General features: G+C 43.9%; 1 protein-coding gene across 1 annotated transcript in view; it reads right to left on the bottom strand.

Annotated features, from left to right (window-relative positions):
* The window catches only part of RNF11 (ring finger protein 11), a 33,686-nt gene continuing 14,287 nt past the window's right edge, over positions 1 to 19,399 (bottom strand). The window contains exons 2-3 of the mRNA XM_074596374.1: positions 3,298 to 3,467; positions 1 to 2,716 (exon numbers count right to left, since the gene is read on the bottom strand). Coding sequence (XP_074452475.1) covers positions 2,545 to 2,716; positions 3,298 to 3,467 — 342 coding nt within the window. The 3' untranslated portion in view covers positions 1 to 2,544. The remainder of the gene's footprint in view (positions 2,717 to 3,297; positions 3,468 to 19,399) is intronic.

Genomic DNA, 19,399 nt, shown 5'->3' with positions numbered 1-19,399 from the left:
TAGGGTCGAAGCGTAAGTCATTTATTAGACACCTCTGAGCCAGGAGGTAAATATTATCTTCATCTTACAGATGGCGGAATTAAGACATAGATCTGGTTTCCAAACTGTAGCTAAAATTCAGGTTACACATTATTTTGTGTTAAACTCAGATCAATTACTTTTTTGAATTAGAAATCATCCAGAACAGCATTGCACCTAAAAATGTGAAAAATCATTTGATTTATTTGTTACATTTACACACTTGTCTTTAAGCTAAAATTTGAACTTTTTGGAATGTTTTTGTGTCATCAACTCTAGTTTTAGCCCTTCACACCTTTTTGCTATTTAACAAGTATTTTAAAAAGTAGTTTTTCCCCTTAGCCCGTTAAGTATATCAGCGTTATAAGTTCAACTACACAAAGTGCCTAGAAAAGCATTCAGCTCAGGAGCTGGTCACTTCATGTTTCTTCCGCATCTTTCTTAACCGAGTCCTGTAATAAATAAAGACTAATACCAACATGATAATGCTGTTTTTTCAAATTGTTCATTTGCCAGTTTTAACAAGATAAAGAAATGAATAATTAATGTGGACAGTGTTTGTTGGGTTTTTTTTTTAAAGAAAAAAAAAAAGAAACCAAACCCCCAAACCAAACAGACAAAACGGAGGACATAAAGGAACACACGTGGAATGATGAAAAGGAACAGTGATATTGCACAACTTCAGGTCTCTCTGGTCTTTCTTCCCAGATTTTGATCCATGTTGATTAGGTATGTATGAATTCGGCAGGAAATTGTGTCCAGATAAGTGTGTAGCAATTTGAGTGAATCTCTACAACTGGCTACTGCTTTCAGTTCCTTCTGACTGCTACTTGGAGTTCTTCTCTAAGAGAGCAGGTTGCTGGCAGCTGCAGGAATAATAAATAAACCAACATAGTGATTCTACATTTTGCTGACCAACCCTTCAAAAAAAAATTATCCATAGCGTGCACAATTCTTCTATATTGTAAGGAGACTAAGTCTTCAAAGTACTTGGGTCTTTAAACACAACTTGTGGTACCAAGTACTCAAACTGTATATGAAAAACAACCAAGAACAGTCCCTGATTTGTTGTGGTTAACTTGAGATTACATCTCATTTTGCAACACCAGGACTTCTCAATGTATCGGCGTTGCGTCGAATGTATAAAAGTCACAGTAGGGTACATTAAGGAGGGAAGGAAAAAAAAAAAACCAAAACCCCAAACAAAAACATGCCAAGTGGATAAAAGGTCTTTACAGCTACAATTTTTGCTAGACCATCTCTTAACAAGCACATACTGTTTGCTACAGAAATTAGCTAATTGCGTCATTCTGGCTATAGCAGGACTGTTTCCCCCCTCAACTGCTAGTCCGACAGTCTGTATTTATAGGAATTTTGCCTTTACGTGCAGAACAAAATATATTTTTCTCATATCTGATTTCGTATCTGCTTGGTGGACTGATGCGTCGGCCAGCAGGGCTTAACAGATAGATTTAATACAGGAGACTGAGATACAGTATGTTTATTCTTAACTTCTGATAACCTAAGAACTACAAGAACGAGAGATGCAGTATCCATTTACTATGATCAGAGACAACCATTTTTAGGGAGCAAGAAGTAGAATAAGTGATCAATGCTAACACTACATTAGTTCCAAATAATTTTTGTTTCAGTCATGGCAGCTTGACTATTTATTGTCCCTCTGGCCCACTTTTAACCTGGTCAAGTTAAAGGTGACGAAGTTTAAGGACTGTTGTTTCATCAAAACCGAAGTTATAAAAACCACAAAACCATAATTTCGTTGTAGGACTTGTTTCGTATCTTCATGTTCCACATCACTTGTAGAAAAGGGATAATGCATCTCAGTTTGCTTACAGGCTAGCAGATCACTTTGAAGTCTGCATATTCCTAACTGCAAACAAAATATAGCACTTTTAACAGGTTATAAATAAACTGGTTTTCAAGCATAGAGCCAGCCCAACAATAACAATACACTATTAAAAAGACCTAAGGCAATGAATTCCATCTCCAGTGGAGAAAAAAAAAAAAAAAAGAAAAAGAACTGTGCAAACAAGCTTAAAACTATTTCTTTGTGCCAGTGTTATAAAATGTAGATTTCAATAAAGCCTTGACCCAAATGCCAGGACTTGTGAAAAGAATCAGAACAAAACTGGTTACTTTATTTAGGAAAAAAATACTCTTATCTTGCTGCTAATAAAATTGGATACACGCAGTTTAAACATTTACAGTCGCTGTAACACTTTACACAATTCCTATATATGGGTGTAAGAACAAACATTAAAAGACAATGGTGGGTCAAGGCTTTACATTAAAAATAACAACCTACTTTTTCTATAGTCTCTAAAATACTATGGTTTTTCCGATATTTGCAGCCATTCAGGAATATTTTTTTATTTATTTATTAGGAAATGTATACTTTGTGCACGATTTTAATTCCTAATTCCTGGCTCTTTGGGCTGAATGACAAAAGGATCAAACCCATTAGAGTGGATGGTCTCCTGGAAGGTTCAGTGGAGAAACCCTGGCTCAGTTAGTCTCATACGATGAAAGCAGTGCTGCATCCACTGGCTCCATGCAGGATGGACAGGTAAAGGATCTCATCAACCAGTCATCTATACAGTCCAGGTGGTAAATGTGCATGCACGGCAGAAATCGGATAGGGTCCCCGTAAACAAAGTCCATCATACAAATGACACATCTGGGGAGGAAGAAAAAAAAAAAGATAAAAATATTTCAGCTGCTGTTAACCACAGTGGAAACGAGAAGTAGTGCAATATCTACTCCTGGATGTGTTCGAGTACAACAAACTTTAGTACTCATAGATAACGTGAGCAGTTCTTAGCGCTCTCAGCGCTGGCTCCACCAAGCACTAGATTTGTTTTTGGTGTTTCCTTTGTGGTCTGTGTGCCCATGGTTACACCGTTAGCGAGGGCAGGAAGCCGCCTATAGCCATGGTGGGGGCAGCTCAGCGCGTGAAATTAGAAATGGTAAAAGGGAGCCATAAAGGTGAGGAAGTAACATGAAATTATTTCCCTGGGAAGAGAGGATAAAGAGGGGAAAAAAAGCTGTTAAGGGCATGAATTACATGGGTCAGGAAAGTAAGTTTCACCTGTAACAGGAAAGCGCCTTCTGCATGGTCATTTTTTTTTTCAGAAAGCTACATTATATTACAGTTCCTGAAAATAAGGCAAAGACAGCAGGACAAGATCAGGTTTCCCAGGGCAATATTATAAACCAACGCAACAACCACATTAGTTCAGTTCGGTTTCTGTAACTTACTCTCTGATCTTCTTCTCGGAGCCGTCTCGTCCAGGATCATAGACTCCCTTAGGTAGATGCTGAATAAGGCCTATCCTCTGCGCTATTCTGATCTGTTCCTCTTCTGTCAGCTGTGTTGCTAGCCGAGTCTGGCTAGGAGTCGGGTGATAAACAGGAACAGGGACTTGCTCCTAAAATGAAAATATTCCAGTTAAAAAAAACCCACAGAGGCTTCCCTAGCATTTCGCACCACGGTACGGACAACGTATTTAACTGTCCTCTCTTAGTCCTACAAACATTTGTATGATCTCCCACTCCTACTTTGCAATTTTGGGGCTATAATTATGTTGAGAATGGGATAAAGAATTGAGGCCGGTATCTTGAGCAAGGAGCTGCTCGTGGTTGTTCTCTGCAAAAGCTTTTTGTCTGCAGGAAGGAATTGTTCACACGTGAAATACGCGTGCAACAAACCCCACCACGACGGCAGGCAAATAAACCTTACATGCACCTGGGGAACTGCTTAGATACCAAATTGAACAAGGTAACGGCTGACGAAGAGACCCCAGTACTTGCAGCAGTAAGTAGATTATTTTTTTCTAACCTTTAGGAAGAATAATTTGCAAAAATAAGGCCAGTGCCTATTCTTAAGAGTTTTAGAGAAGAAGGTTTTATTGGTTCTGTAGTAACCAAAACTTATGCGAACTGTTCTGGGCCACGCAAGCTCCAACCCAGAACTGCACATTTAATTCTTGTGTGTTTAAACATTTCGCCTGGACAACACAAAGAATAGCTTCAGTAAGTTTTACATTTGCTCTCATAGATTAGCATGATTTTACAAGTTCTCCCTAGCTGGACTTCAACTGCTGTGTGTTTAAAGCACACATTTCCCAAACAAAAAACAGGCGACATGGAGCTATGATGCAGTCCTTCCTCTGCCACGTTCTCAGAAGCTTCTCTTGAATGTTAACGAACTTTAGAGCAAGTATTGTCACTAATGTTTATATTAACATGGTACTTACTTTACTTGCATTTAAAGCACTTTTTTGGACATAAATACCAACTTTGAACAGGAGACACTATTAGGACAGTGTTGGCCAGCAGCCATAAATCTACTGTGAATAGGGAGATGATTTCTTGCAATAGGCCTATTTTGATGGTATTTCTTAAACAGCAGAAAAAAAATTTCAACTTATAGATGTGTTACGAAAATAAACCCGGTGCATCGGAGACACAAGAGCATCTATTCCTCCGTTTGAGAAATGCAAGAGCTGATGTTTCAGAGGACATTGCTGCAAAATAAGCAGGCTGACGGAGCATGAGTCGCTGCACCGCAGAAGCGCTGATGCAGCTCACATCACCTCCGCCATCGGCCCCACTGCCAAACTCCCCCTCGTCGCTGATGCGAGGAAGACATGGGCTTTCACTGCCTGTGACGGAGCGACCACCTTCTGCAGCATGCGCGTCCTTGGACCGCTGTGGGCATCTCCCAAGTATTTGGAGCAGCAGGAACACAGCCGCGCTCCCCTCTCCTGTTCCCTCTGTGCCTTTTGGCAATGCTCTAGGGCAGCGTTCAGTCTTTGCTGACGCCAACACCCGGCAAAGCCCAGATATGGGGTTTAACGCACTTGTAAAACCTGATAAAGTGACTCTTCCTTCACTGCTAGGAAGCACGGCAAGCAGAAGGACAGACAGGGCTCTGGAAGGCCAGGGGAAAGCGGCCCCAGCAGCGTGCAGCCTTTCTCCAGTACCGGGGGTGCCCAGCAACAGAAGTCCTTGCTTACAAGAAACGCCAGGCAGAAATACAAGTCTGCCTGGCAATTCTTCTTTTAACACAATGCCTACCACTTGCAATTCAGCTGCAGGGTAAAATCCAGAGTCTTCTCTCAGTTTAGCTACACTAGGATTTGCCCCTCCCATTTCCTAGCAGAACTCAGAGGAATTATGAGAAGGTTCAAAAGACAAAATGCCAGTGGTTCTGTAAGTTTGATTAATTTCCTGGCTACTCTAAACCGTATGTCACAGAATCACAGGTTTCTTCTAGATCAGCTGCCTTTTAATGGTTCAAGTTATCTAAAGTATTTTCTGATCATTGTTTGGATGGGAAAAAGCACCAGCTGAAGCCAGGGTTGCCCTGTCAGATAGAGCAGCGCTCACGAAGCAGCTCTGCAACCTTTGGTGCCAGCAAAATAAAGCTTTTCCCCCCGCCGCCTCAAACGCTGCAGACCCTCTGCACTGAACGCTTCCGCTCAAGGCAGAGCCCCGTCCTCATTTTATGTTTCAAGAACTTAATACCACAAACTATCGGTAACCTCCCCCCCACCCGCCAAGGCTTTGCTGTACTTCTTTGGAGAGATTATTAAATCAATAGCAGAAGACCTTACTGCTAGCTCCTTTATTTGTCACAGAGGCATACAGAACATTTTGCACGTGGAGAGAGATGCACCCTCCTTCCCGTCTCGGAAAAGAGGAGCGGGATTACTAACCACGTGCCTGGCCCAGGTCGGTGCCAATAGGGGCAGGAGGAGGGGAGGCTTCTGTGTTTACTACAGCCCCCCTTGGCAAAACCATGGCTGCAAGTGATAATGCAGAAATAGATGGGAAGGAGAAGGAGGGAATAGGAGGAAGAGGAAAAAAGATCCAAGAAACTCTCAAAATGTCTGAAATTAGCAGTCACAACTGATAGTGAATGCCTACAGAAGAACAGCAAACCGATCATCCCAGCACAAGTTACACAGCAAAAGGAAACTACGGTTCAGTAAGAATCCATTGCGAGTTAAAACTATCACATTTGGACAATTCTGAGATGAGAAGTCAGTCACGCTATCCAACCGATGACTGTTTCAGTTAAGTTTTGGACAGTAAATTAACAAAAAACTTTTAAGCCCGTAATAGGCCAAACAAGAACAAAAGCCTCATTCCCTTGTTGTAGCCCTTTACGGGCTCTTGCTGCAAGCGACCACCCAGGGACTACTCACCTGGGGAACCCACTTCTGCATTACACCCGGGGGTGTCCTATTCCCTGCGGAGACCCCAGGGCTGATGGACCCCTGGGGTCCCTTTCCCATGCCAAATACACAAATGCCTTCCTGCCTGCCAGCGCTGTACGGAAACGCTCCTTTTGGCATCCTGTCTCAGGTTCCCTCCCCGCAGAGCCACCACCCTGCGCTACATGTCTGACATAACCAATTACGGCAGGAATTTATAGTTGCCAGCTGTGGGCTTCTACAGTTTCACATACTAGACAAGAATCTCTTGTCAGATGAGTAAATCTGGGTGGAAATGGTGCTGTCTTTCACCATGACGTCTTCATGCTTGTGATTACAAAAAATGGGGTTGGTGTAGCTGCCAAGCTGTTGTGAAAAATGCATAAAATTGTACTAGTGTAAATAAAAATGGGTGACCACTCAATACCCATGATCTGCTGCACTTTCTCAGCACGCTGTCTGGTGGCACTTTAATCTCCCCTCCTGATTACTATTAAAAGCCTGCCCAAATGAAGCGAAGCAAGCAGGGCCCTGGATACAGACATACCAGCAAAACGGAAGAATGCAGCCGCACAGAGTCATAGACGAGGACCTTTTCAAACCAGTCCTCTCCCCTCCGACAGATAAAAGGTGTGCCTATACCTGTACGAGTCTAAAAATGTTTAAAACTGTTTATTCATGAGAATACAAGAGCCCAGATTTCCCCAACTCAGTTCATTGGAGGGACATGCCGTATCCCCAGTGGGATCCAAGGAAGAGACGGAGCAGACTGGGTGAAGTGCTCCCTCAGCGAGACCCTGACCCCCCCCAACACACACACACACCAGTCGAGCCAGGCTCCGGCAGCCCCAGCATCAGCAGCTGCATCCTCTGCTTTCTCCATGACCAAAGCTCTGGAGCATTTTTGGAAGCTAAGCTCATCCGACAGTAATTTCAAGCCGGCTGTAAGGCCAGAGTGCAGCCCTGCCCGTGCGGGTTTAATCACCCCTTTCCAAACCTTTCACAGTTTATAACGGCTGCTTTTATCAGCCCACGTTAAGGCAAGGTCCTGCTCGCTCCAGCATGGATATTCAAGGGGAACGATGTCAGGATTCGAGACTTCAGTCAACATTTATAGGTAGAGGCCCCTGACTGTGTATATATATATAAAAGAGATTCTATTACCCAAGTAATTATTATTTTACTCCAAAGACAAGCATGAATTTATTGCTTTGGTGTCTCACTTTTATCTACCACGGAAAATGTTCTTGCAGACAGAATTACGAAATACTGAACTTCTAGCCAAAGTCCGTGTTATTTGTCATTTGATAAAGATGTCAGGCGTTTCGAACCAAGATGAACTCTATTCCTCCATGCAAAAAACTTAAAAAAGGCCAAAACAAATAATCAAAACCACATATTAGTGTCAGGCAATGGAATAAAAATCACTTTCTGGCACTTAATTTGCTGTAATCAATTTTTTTTTTCCCCATATGAATTTAGTAGTGATGAAATATCTCAGATGGCCCCAGTCCTGGAGATGCACAACTTTTTGTCGTTCACAAAGTAGGTGGTGCCAGCACAAGTCTCTCCTTCCTCATGTTTATTCTGCCCTTAAATAACAGCACGAATTTAGTCTTAAGGCCTACAGCAGGGTTTGTGTCTCCATCTCACCCAGGCTCCTCCTTCTTCGGGGGGAAAAAAAAAAAAAATTCATGGAGGGCATCTGGAGGTCTGCATTTTTCACTTCTAATGAAAATAAACGTTTTCACACATGGCTTAAAAGGCGCAGACGCTGTTTCTGCACACAGATTCCCAAGCACGCTTTGGGTTCTCGCCTAGGAAAAGGAGGTTTCATCAAGCCCGATTTTTAGTTTGAAGTTTTCTCATCAGTGCAGCCTACCTTGGTTACTTATGCTGCTGTAAATCTGCTTTCCTCTTGTTTGACAGCATTTTCATCTTGTTTTTGCAAGTGCAATGACTTGTAATACTCTGAAAACAGGTCAGTGGTAGATCAGAAACTCTTAATCCCTGGATAAAGATTATTTCAAGATCCCTCTACGCCACATATCAGCAGTATGTTTATCAGGGCTTTTGTTCGTTTGTTTGTTTTTAATAATTGCACCAACACGCACAAATTATCCTTTCAGGAAGGTCAAAGGTGAGATGAATAATTCATAACATCTAATAGTTCCAGAGGTTACAGCTTCGCCGCTGTCCCCGAGATCCTGTCCACGGCCACCTGCCTTCCCCTATTGACCACTTTGCTCGCTTTCCAGCTCTAAATTTTCTTCCTCATCTAATCCAGTGCTCTCAGTGCATCTTGCCCTGAGGTATTTATTTGCTTTTTAACACCAGATCAACAGCATATCTGTTAAATCAGTCTGACAAAGCAGACAAACATCTTCCTCGCTACGTTTATCCAAAGTCTTTTTTACATTTTTTGAATACCAGTAGGTACAGCGCTTACGCTCCTTGCGGCTGCTGCCTAATTAATTAATGCAAATATAACAGTTCAATCTGAATTTCCCCAGACGTTCCCACAGCTCTTTTTTTGAGAAATCCCTCCGATATGCAAATGTCTTTCTCGAAACGTGTTTTCCGGCAGCAGCGGTTCACATACAGCTGTGCCTGGGCCACATACGCCTTACTGCTCGCCAGCCCCCAAACACCCATCGGAAAAGTGGCCTGGCCCTTCCGCAGCTCCGACAGCCGCGCAACCTCGCTCATCCTCACCGCACACATCTTTCAGCCTCGCCGCTTTCCCATTTTCTCACCTCCAAGGTGAGATGCTTAGCAGGAAGCCTAAATAACTAATTTAGACAAGAACAACTTCAGTTTATAGATGTAAAGTAAGGAGGTGCGAGGAAAAAAAAAAAAAATAATGTGCTTTTTGGGTTTTTTTGAAAAATCCCCGCTGAATTTTATGAAATTTTCTTTTCTTGCTGCTTTATTACTCATAAGGAACTCGCTGGGATGATGGTCCAGGGGCCTTTTCTGTGAATGCCATTCTGATCGGGGTGAAAAGACTCAAACTCCATCCATATGCGAATACACATTCTGAAATAACATCCTCCCCCAAGACATATTACTGTAAAACCACTCACCATTATAGTGTGTATTATACGACAACTACAGCTTACTTTAATAATCCTGAGAATATTACAAGCAGCCTGCCAACTATAAAAAACCTTTTTCCGCCATAGAAGAGAACAGTTCATTTATAAAGCTGAATACCAGTTGCTATAAAATACCATGTAATGGTATATACTGTTACCCAATCTTTTATATTCCTGCTTCCAGGTAGCCAGTCAGTATAAATAACTGCAATAGCGGAGCACTTATGCTAAAATGTTCTTTTGAAAGAAGAATCCCCTCCTCTCACCTCTCCTGCTTGGAGAAGACAGTTGGGACAGACAACCAGAGCGGACACACGTGTGCTCAAGAGGAGCCGTTCTGGGACAAGCTGGAATCTAAAGCAAGGGTTTGTCCAGCAGACCCCGTTCACTTAACAGTAACGTAGTCAGAAGAGCGATTAGACATCAACACCGTATTAAGCAAAACTGTAACTGATCCTTTACCAAATTTTCAAGGATGCCAAAGACTGATTCTCTTCATTTATGCGAGAAGCGTGAAGATCCAAGAAGTCCTTTCCCAACAAATAATACCTTTCAAAACAGATTCATTACACTGCTCTGCTAAACACACGCTCACCTTTAAAATATGGCTGACTCCTTGCATTTCTCAGGATGCCCACATTCCTCCCTAAGGAGAGTAACCACACCATTTAGATTTTGAAAGTATATTTGATTCATATGGAAGTTTAAGGCCAATAAATGTAAACTTCATTTTTTAAGATTTATTAAGGGACTGTTCTGCTACACTGCTTGCTGAAGAGAGCTTACTTTACCTGTTTGTGATCATTTTAAACAAAACCACTTTACTTTTACTTTCCTTTGATATATTCCTTGCTAAGTTTGACAGCTCTGAGGGACAAAAGACCCACCCCGCAACATAAGAAGTTTCGCATCTCAGTTTTTCCTTTGGGGTTTTATTAGCATCACAATTATCATTTAGATAAACGTGTGCGCTAGCATCTGACTGGTCCGTAGCCAGTAGGAGAGCAATGCTCCAAACCCCAGCAAGGGCTCCCCTGCGCCTGGGATGCGTTCAGGTTTGTACATGCTTCCCACCAGAGCGCTCTTAAGGGAAGATTAATAACAATTCTGGCGTTGCAGGAACTGGGCATTGTAGATATGGTCAGTAATTAATGTAACAACAGACTAAGGAAACAGTCTGCAACAGAGGAGAGGAACCTGCAGAATCTGCACAGCATTTCTCCAGCTGCTAACGCCAATTTAGAAGCAACACCCGGGCTGAGCCATCTAGCATTTCAGAGGAAGGTGGTTTTTGGTGAAAGCCATGGTTGTTCTGCAGTGATGGAAGAGCCTCCTTTAAGCTATTACTAAAACTGTAAATTTTTCACAATTATTCCATTGAAATTACTGAGAAATAAATGTATCTGAAGAGTTTGAAAAGATAAGCAGCCCTGAAGGAAAGGGAGTCCTGGCTACTGACTTTTAAAATATCCCCTGTCCCCTGAGCTCAGCTTTGCTACCGAAAACAGGGCTGGGGCAGACAGAGAGCAGCTACAAACTAGATGTGTCCTGCCTGCTGCCTTCCTAGATGGTGACAAGGGCTATTAGAGAAAGGGACTTGATTTATTAGAGAAAGGGACTTGATTCTCAAGCTTCTTACCTGTGCTGTCACGCAAACCCAAGAAGGCTACCTACTGCCAGGATAAATAGTTGGCGGTGCCCTTTTCAGCTTGGCCAGTGCAAGCCCAGCCCTACCTGGCAGATGGAGATCACCTGCTGCTCTGTAGTCACCTGCTCTGAAATTTGATTAACCATCAATGCAAACCTAAATACAGAAGATTAGCAAGAACGAGTTGTAGGGGAAAAGCAGTAATTAAAAAGCAGTAATTAATCCCTGGAAGCAAGGTCTCCTGACACAACCAGACAGTTTTTGTATTTCCAGGCTGCAAAGCAGGTTTCTCTGACTCAAGAGCCACATCCCTGGGTATGGTCCCACTACCTGAATTCTTGTTTGCCAGCTTCATGTTGGTTTTAGCTGTCCTTGTTCTTTTCTCCAGTGATCCCATCAAACACCAGGGTGTGAATTTCTTCAGGGAAGTGGCTAACACATACACCGACACATCCCAGACCATGGAACTGCTCACCAGAGAGCTGACTCCATCTCTCCAGACAGCCCCACTGACAGCTCCACTTACAGCATCAGGCCACACCTTCTGAGAGATAACAAAGTCCTCTTATTACAGCTCCTAGCATGTTTATTGTAATAGTTTGTTGTTGGTTGGGGATTTTTTGGGTTTTGTTTTTTTTGTTTTTGTTTTTTTTTTTTTATACAGGGAAGGAAAAGTTCCATAAACAATTTACAAAGATTCATGCTTTTCTGACAAATTGCTGCAGTGAGCAAAGCCAGGAAAGAACAGAACAGTTCCCCCTAAACATTAAATTAAGGACACTCAGGCACAAAATGCATCCTCCTGAGACACATACACCCCAAGGACGACAAAGCAAAAGCAGCTGGGTAAGGAGAAAATCTAGCAGAAGGGGCCAGCACCCATTTCCGCAGCTGGTGGTAGAAGGACAGCACATGTCTGCGGATCATCCTACCCCATACGCAAACCACAACATCTGCATTATTGGTACATGTTCTCTCCTACTCACGCCAAGCGGTTATCTTTGCAGAAACCCCTTCTTTTGCCTGGCAAGCGCAGGCAGTTATTACAGTGCTATGGCTACGTTAAACACAGTACTTATGGTTCAAGTAAGACGGCTGCTGGAGAAATGAGGAGCATTTATTTAACGACAAATAAAAACCTGAAGTTTTGGGAAGAAGAAAATGGTCCTGTAGCAGAAGAGGCTGAAAACAAATAAATCTCTCAGGCTGTCTCCTCTGCTGAAAGGTACAGAGTGAACCTACTGTGTCCCATTCACTTACCACTGTGAAACTGCTGCGTAGCAGGAAGCAAAAATGCAAAAAGAACATCCCAAACAAACGAATCCAGTTAACACATTTTTTGGAGGCTGCATTCAAGCACGAGAGACGGGGGAAGCACTCTGGAGCTACGATGGAAAAGCTGACAGAACGCTAACAGTCCACGCAGAAATAGGAGAATCGTTCACACTTCTTTCAGACACATATTTACTTTCTGGAAAGGGTAAATATCAATCAGTGCAACTTCTTCATAGCAGAAATCAAAGGGATAACAGCTAAAAATGCTAGTATTGATCATCCTGGGTAACAGGTAAAGCCTGCAGGCAGGCTGGGCGCTCGCTGTGCCGGGTCCCATACATGGTGTGGCACACGGGCTCGCTCACAGCCTGTCCCGTGATCTGACACGTGTGGTGTGTCCCAGACACGGTGTCCCACACACACCCACCCAAACCACTCACTCAGAGGCTTTGACTCACCTCAGGCTACAGCAGACAAAAAAGCTTAAGCTCACACACGCTTCTGCCTCCCGAGACGTCCGCGTGGCCCAAATCTACCACCCTACAGCCCCCAAAGCATGGCATCACTCGGACAACTCTGAGCAATCCCTTACATGAAGGGCTTGATACGGATTACTGGACAGGCAGGCACCCAATGGAGGGTGTACGCATACAGACTTCGGGTGGGCAATGTAACGCACTAAGAGTAAATAATAGCACACGTTATGCCCCAAATTGCCTACTGAGCCCCCGACTCAGTGTAGCCCCTGCTTACCTCCTGGCGCTGTTTCGGGGAGCGTGGGGATTAGGGTGCAGCTGAGTCCAGCTGGACTAAGACCACAGAACCACGGGTCCTGCCACTGCCCTTGCGCTGGCTCCCGTCGCTGGCTGCGAGGACACTGATCTGACACACTCCTTGCCTCGTGAAAAGCAAATAAGCCATTACCATCGGCTGTGCCATCGCTGCAGCCGCTGGAAAAGCTGGGAACAGGCAGCCAAGAGGAAAATGGAGGAGTGCCCCTGTCAGGGACTTAAGCCAATTGTGAAATCCTGACTCCAAACGCTTAAAAATTAGCAAGAGTGCTAAAATGTATCTTTTGGCAAGAATTAGGTCAGCTTGAAGGCAATTCTAAGAACAAAACAGCCCTTCCCAGTACTTCAGGAACAAGGTAGCAAAATTACAGAAATCAGCCCTAATTAGTCAAGAGGACGGGCTGGGGACAAAGGGCCAAAAGAGGGAGTAAACATGAAAATGCACATAAGCTGAAGAGATGCGCAATCCTTCAGGGGAGGACTGCTGAGGTGTAAATACAGGCTGTACTTCCCTGTGTAAACAGAGGATGTGTGTATGTATGTTTACATAGGCTGGTTTGAACTAATAAGAACATAATAACATACAGCAGAGAAATACTATGCAGAACTAGGAAAGCATTTTAGGAAAAGTATAGAGTAGGGTATCAAAGGATCAGCGAAATCAAGTGACGAACGATCTCTAGGCTCAGCGTATGGTGCTATCTCGGTGTTACCATCCAATGACACGGCAGGATCCTCCTCGGGCCAAGGGGGCTGAGCAGGAGGCAGCTGAAAGCCTCGCATAAAGCGACCTTCAACACACATCCGAAACCATCACATCAAACGCAAGTCCTCACGCACCAAGTTGCTAAAACAGGGCTTAAACCAGACACAAGAACCCCAGTTGGAATGGGAACATCACCCCCACGTAGGGTCTTCTGGGAGGTGTCAGTTTAGCCTCAGATAGGAGGTAACAGATAACGAAAACAAACAGGCAGATCAACAGCAGCTATCTCGAATCATCTACCCCTGACATACTACCCTACACAACGACACAAAATAATACTTTTCTGTAGCCACCCAGTTGCAAGCAAGCACCAAAAGAGGTCTGAAAGAGGATGAGTTTGTTGGTTTTTCTTATAGTCTGTTACCCAACCAAAACAGGCAGAAGAGGCAACACAGGAGAGGGGACAGGGACCTTCCACTTGACCAGGGACAGGTAAAGAAAGGCAGAGCACTGCAGCCAAATGGCACTAGCCCAGGGAGGTGGGCTAGCAATGGCCTCCCTCTGGCAAGGTAAGCCAAGCAGAAACCCAATGAAGGATTTTCCATCAGGCCTCGCAGCAAACAGGGACTCGCACAGTGCAAACCCCTGCCAAACCACAGAGAAAGGAGAGAAAAGCAAACCTCTGCTAAGGATAAACGACTTCGGGGAGAAAAGTGGTAACAGTCCATGTCCTACTGCGAAAGAATGTCAAAAAGCAGATGGGGCTGGTGGTGAGCTGGGTCTGCGTAACCCCAGAGCAAGGAAACCCGAAATCAGAGAGGGGGCTGGCGTGGGGCACCTGCTTCGAGACCCTGTCAGCAACGCAGCCCCTGACAGCAGGGTTTGTTTCAAAACTCAGGAGTCTACGTTATACTTCACCTGATCACAACTTTGTACTCAATTTGAAATATTTTAATTGCCTCCCTAACAAGGCCATCCTCAATTACAAGTGCTTGCTCAAGCAGGAAGCAGCCACACCTTGGTAGCTTGATGGCAGACTCACATCCACAGGCCTTCTCATGTTCTTAACGGCGCCCGGGTTCCCAGCACGGAGTGGGTGTCCCCAAGACCCAGGGATGGGACTTGAAGCCTCAGCAGCGCAGGAGGGGACTGGACTGTGCAGAAGCAGCCAGGAGGCCTCCTGAGGCTAATTAAAGGATATAATCAATGCTGCATTTTGCAACAGCTTAACCACAGCTTTTTGTAAGCGTGTTTCTGCATTAGCCTGCCTGAAAGCCACAGACGAATGAAGCCTCACATATACCTGCCTTACATGAGGGCACCTCAAACGCAGTACGAGTCTCTGTGCGCAGCCATCCCAAGGGCCACATCCTGGGCAACCGACAGGGGGGATTTCTGCCATTTCGTCCACATTTTGAAGCTGGAAATGGGGTTTGAATCGGGGTGGTACCAACAGCACCCTGAGCTGCCGGGCTGGACGCAGGAGATTTGGGCGCAGCCCAGGGCGCCGCACGGGCACCTCTCCCAGGCGCAGACTCGCTGCCATCTCCGCCTTGGGTGAGAACGAACACACACAAAAACTGCCATTTGGCTATTTGTTTAGCATCATTTGATAATAACATTAATTATTTCAACTTTGCATTAATGAGGAGCAGCAGTGAACAGCCAGAGGCACCAATTCCGGCTATCGGCTCATCTCAGCCAGTCGTTTATTAATCTTAAAGGAATGTCTCAGGCATTAAACCATTATTACTAAATCTGTTTGTTTGTTGCTTTGGGTTGTTTTGTTTTGTGGGTTTTTTTAAAGCAGCACTCTATCTAAAAGCAAGGAACAGCTATATGAATATTAAGGCACGCTAAAGCTCGACGAAGCTCCACTTTTCGATGCAGTATTAGCAGTGAACACAAGGGCAATGTTTCTATTTTTTCCGGCGAAGTCTTGTCCTCGCAAGCAGTGACTCTGCATTTTTAGCTCACAGGGCACAAATCCAAGTGTGATCTCACGCAACTGTCAAACCTCTTCTAACAGAAAAAAAGGCCTGTGCCAAGAACAGGTAGGGAAAAAAAAAAAAAAATCACAAATAGCTTTCTCAGGAGGTGGTTATACAAGCGAAATGTTTCCAGAATGTGTTTTACCTACTTATTTTAAAGTTTTAAATGCATAGAGACAATTCATTGAGCATCTGGTCACTTCTTTAATCTGTCACCAGAAAACACAAGTTCATTTTAGTGCTGTGTATGAAACATACAGACAGTTGCTGGTGCAACCAGGACAAGCTGCAAAGGTTGGGCTTCACAGATTAATAAAGTACAACGTCCATCACTAACCGTATAAGCAACCACCTGTCTAATCAGCATTTTCAGCCTATGTTGTTTGGTTGGTTTTTGTTTCTTTTTTTAAATACTCTTTTTTTTGGATCTTGCCTGTGCTGGTTTTACACCAAAATTACTTGTGTTTTTTTCTGCACAGGTGCTTCCAGAGTAGGTGGTTTGAACTGAAGCAGGTCCGAGGCTCCACAAGGGCGATGGGCGGAGACAGGGAGTGCAGCGCCCGGCCCAGCCTCTGCAGCCACCGCGACTCCCATCTCACCTCATTCAGCCCCAAAGGGATGTAGAAAAACCTCTTATTTTGTCAGCCCACTCCCCTGCTTACACCCGCTCTCATGGAAGGTGGCAAGAGCTTTGCTTACATTGAAATTGGCTTTCTGAAGGAAAACTTCAGGTTTCCGCAATGGATTCATCCTGTTGACTGCAAGTATCAGGTAGTGAGAATCACAAATGTCCCCACTGCTGCCCCAGTAGCAGCACACTTAGTAAGGATTTCAAACGTTACCAGGGACGCAGCACTTGAGCACCTACTTAAGTACTTGCCTGAATTAAAGCTCAGGCTACAAAAATCTCAGAAGAACAGAAAACCGTTTGAGAGGAGGGACATGAAAACAGAGAGGTCATTTTTCCCAATATGGACTGACTGGTTGGAAGACAAAGGCGCATTTCACCCCAACACCCCCGTACGAGAGCAGCTGCAGAGGCTGCCGATCTGCAGCCTTAGCTCATCGCTACGCAACGAGGGATCTCTCGTGTTGCGTGAGCTACACCAGAAACCCTGAACATCTAACACAGCAATAGACAGGACGCAGATTTAGGGCTGGAGTTGAGAAGATCATGTGGAAATAAAAAGGTTATCTGTACAAATTTAAAAGCACTTTTCCCCCAAGAACATTACCTGTGACTTTCAAATACTCCAATTTAGACACATGGGTACAAGGAAACCACTTCAGCCCTGCAAAGCGTAACTCTACTATCGGCACATGCTGCTTTCGATGCCCCTCTGAGTCTGAAATTGAAGCCTAATGTCATTAACATTATGCTGCCAACACTCTTTCAGGCTTTATGAAGATATAAAGGAATACTTCTACTTATCGTATTCTCCTGCATTAATGTTTAGGGTGGAATAACCATGTCCTGCTACAACCCACACAAGCACTAAAATAAGTTTTGCCAGTTTATACACACACAGACAAACTGCAGTCACGATAAAATGCTGGAATTGACTAACACTTGAGCTTTGAGGCAGTAAATCTGGAGGTATTCGGTATGTTACCATGTCAAAAAAATACACACAGCCACAGCAAAACAGCTATCAGGAAAACCCGGGGAGTTTTTTAGGTTTCATTTATGACATTTAGTCTAGAATATGCCTCGTTACCTTGGGAGTCTTTAGGGTGTAACTACAGAGGTAACCGTAATAGCTAGATAGGCTCAAAGAGAGGCAAAAAAGAAGCTTCTTGCTGGGATTTTTACTCCATAAGCAGAACTATCACCACTGAATATCTACAGAAATATTTTTGTTATCTTTCTAGACTTTTTAGCTCACCGTACAATCCCCAAAAGGGCACCTCTCCAATGCATCTGCGACAGGCGGTGGGTGCAGCAGAGCAGGCCGGGAAGCAGACGGCATTTAGTGCCGCCTCTCCAAGACCCAGGACCTACAGGACAAAACTCACTTTGTCTCCTTACGCACCGCTGTGGTTAAGTGACGTCGCAGAAGGCGCTTCCCTAGGGACAGTAAAAGATTTGCTGAGTAACCTCTGAACCCAACAGGCAAGGCAGCAAGGTGAGTCTGAATTCCTGTCTTTACTTGGGATACCTCCTTTCCTATACGCAGATCTCCCCTGCAGTAATTACACGAATAGAAATTACTGCCACAAACAATTTTTTGTTCTGTCATCTGTTGTTTTGAATCAGACAGCAGAAGCAGAAATAAACCGATCCTTCTGGGAGATGGGCAGCTCTAGATGCTTCCCTGGGGGCAGACAAGGGCTGGGCATGGCTTTCTCCATGAACTTTGGCAAAAACGAGTCTGACATTCATCAAATGAAATCTGCTGAAAGCCATACAGCAAGTCCCCGTCTGAGCAATTTCAGACTGGCAGATCAGGTTGAAGAAGACTTCTTCGCTCCACTGAAGCTTTGTATAGAAATTAGCCTTGAAATAACTTAGGCCTGGCCCTGATTTTGGTTTTGTATCGCTTCATGTAATGCTGCATTCCTGCTGAGGTCTTCAGCATGTTATGGGATGGTTTACCCCAATGAGAGAGAATAACGGTTAGCAGCACATGAAAAGGTGCTGCCCCCTTGGACTTCTGACCTGCACGTTTTGCAGATTTGAAGTGAATATTGTCTATGGCTTCCAGTATCAGTCACCATGACAAAATTGACCACAAGATGCTGAGAAGTCAGTCAACAATCCCTCAATTGCTTAAAACATACCCTACTTTAATCTTTTTTCTTTTCTTTTTTTGGGTGTTTTAGTTTCACTGACTATGGATAAGACAGATTTTGTTTTTCAGGAAAACCAAGTTGCTTGAATATCACATCCACTAACAAACAAAATAAAAATAGAAGCATTAGCCTAGAAAAACAAAGGCTGAAAAGGATACAGGATCAATCTCTAAATAAATCAGGAGAGTAAACATCAGAAAAACAACTAAAGATCTCTTCAGTACCAGAATAACAGGTGCAAGTTTGCCATAAATAATCTGTAATTGTGAAATAGCTTCTTGAGCCTTAGTTCTTGGTTGATCAAAAGAGGCTCCCCGTGAGCAGTAAGGGCAAAGCCTAACCATCATCTTGCAAAAAAAAAAAAAATCATATGTTGTCTGCAGAAAATAACTTCGCTGAGCATACGCATAACTATCCACATATCCCCTTGTTCACAGACACCAGAAAACAGTCCAGTTCACACACTTGTTAATATGCAATTCCCAACGCTGTACCAAACCGGGCTGTTATCCGAAGTAATATAGTCTATGATGCAGTATAACAACTAGCAGTGATACTTGTCATATTTAACTCCGAGCCAATTTAAATAAAATACAGAAAATAATGCCTATTAAATCTGAGCCTCGTTTTGTTGAAGCTGTTATAAATGTCTGCAGACACTGTCACATCCACCTGGAAGTTTAAGACCCCAACAAAACAAAAGCTTTAGAAATCAGAAAACGTGGTTTTGGACAAAATAATTTCCCATTACCAATCCTGGTTTGATCTCTGCTGGGTTTTCGATAGCCCACTGGTGGAAGAGACCTACGGCAGAAGGACAAAGGTTCTTGGCCAAAG

This window comes from Larus michahellis, chromosome 8 (assembly GCF_964199755.1).
Source record: "Larus michahellis chromosome 8, bLarMic1.1, whole genome shotgun sequence".
Lineage (NCBI taxonomy): Eukaryota > Metazoa > Chordata > Aves > Charadriiformes > Laridae > Larus > Larus michahellis.
Note: the sequence above shows the minus strand (reverse complement) of the source record. Positions and strands in the feature narration are given on the sequence as shown.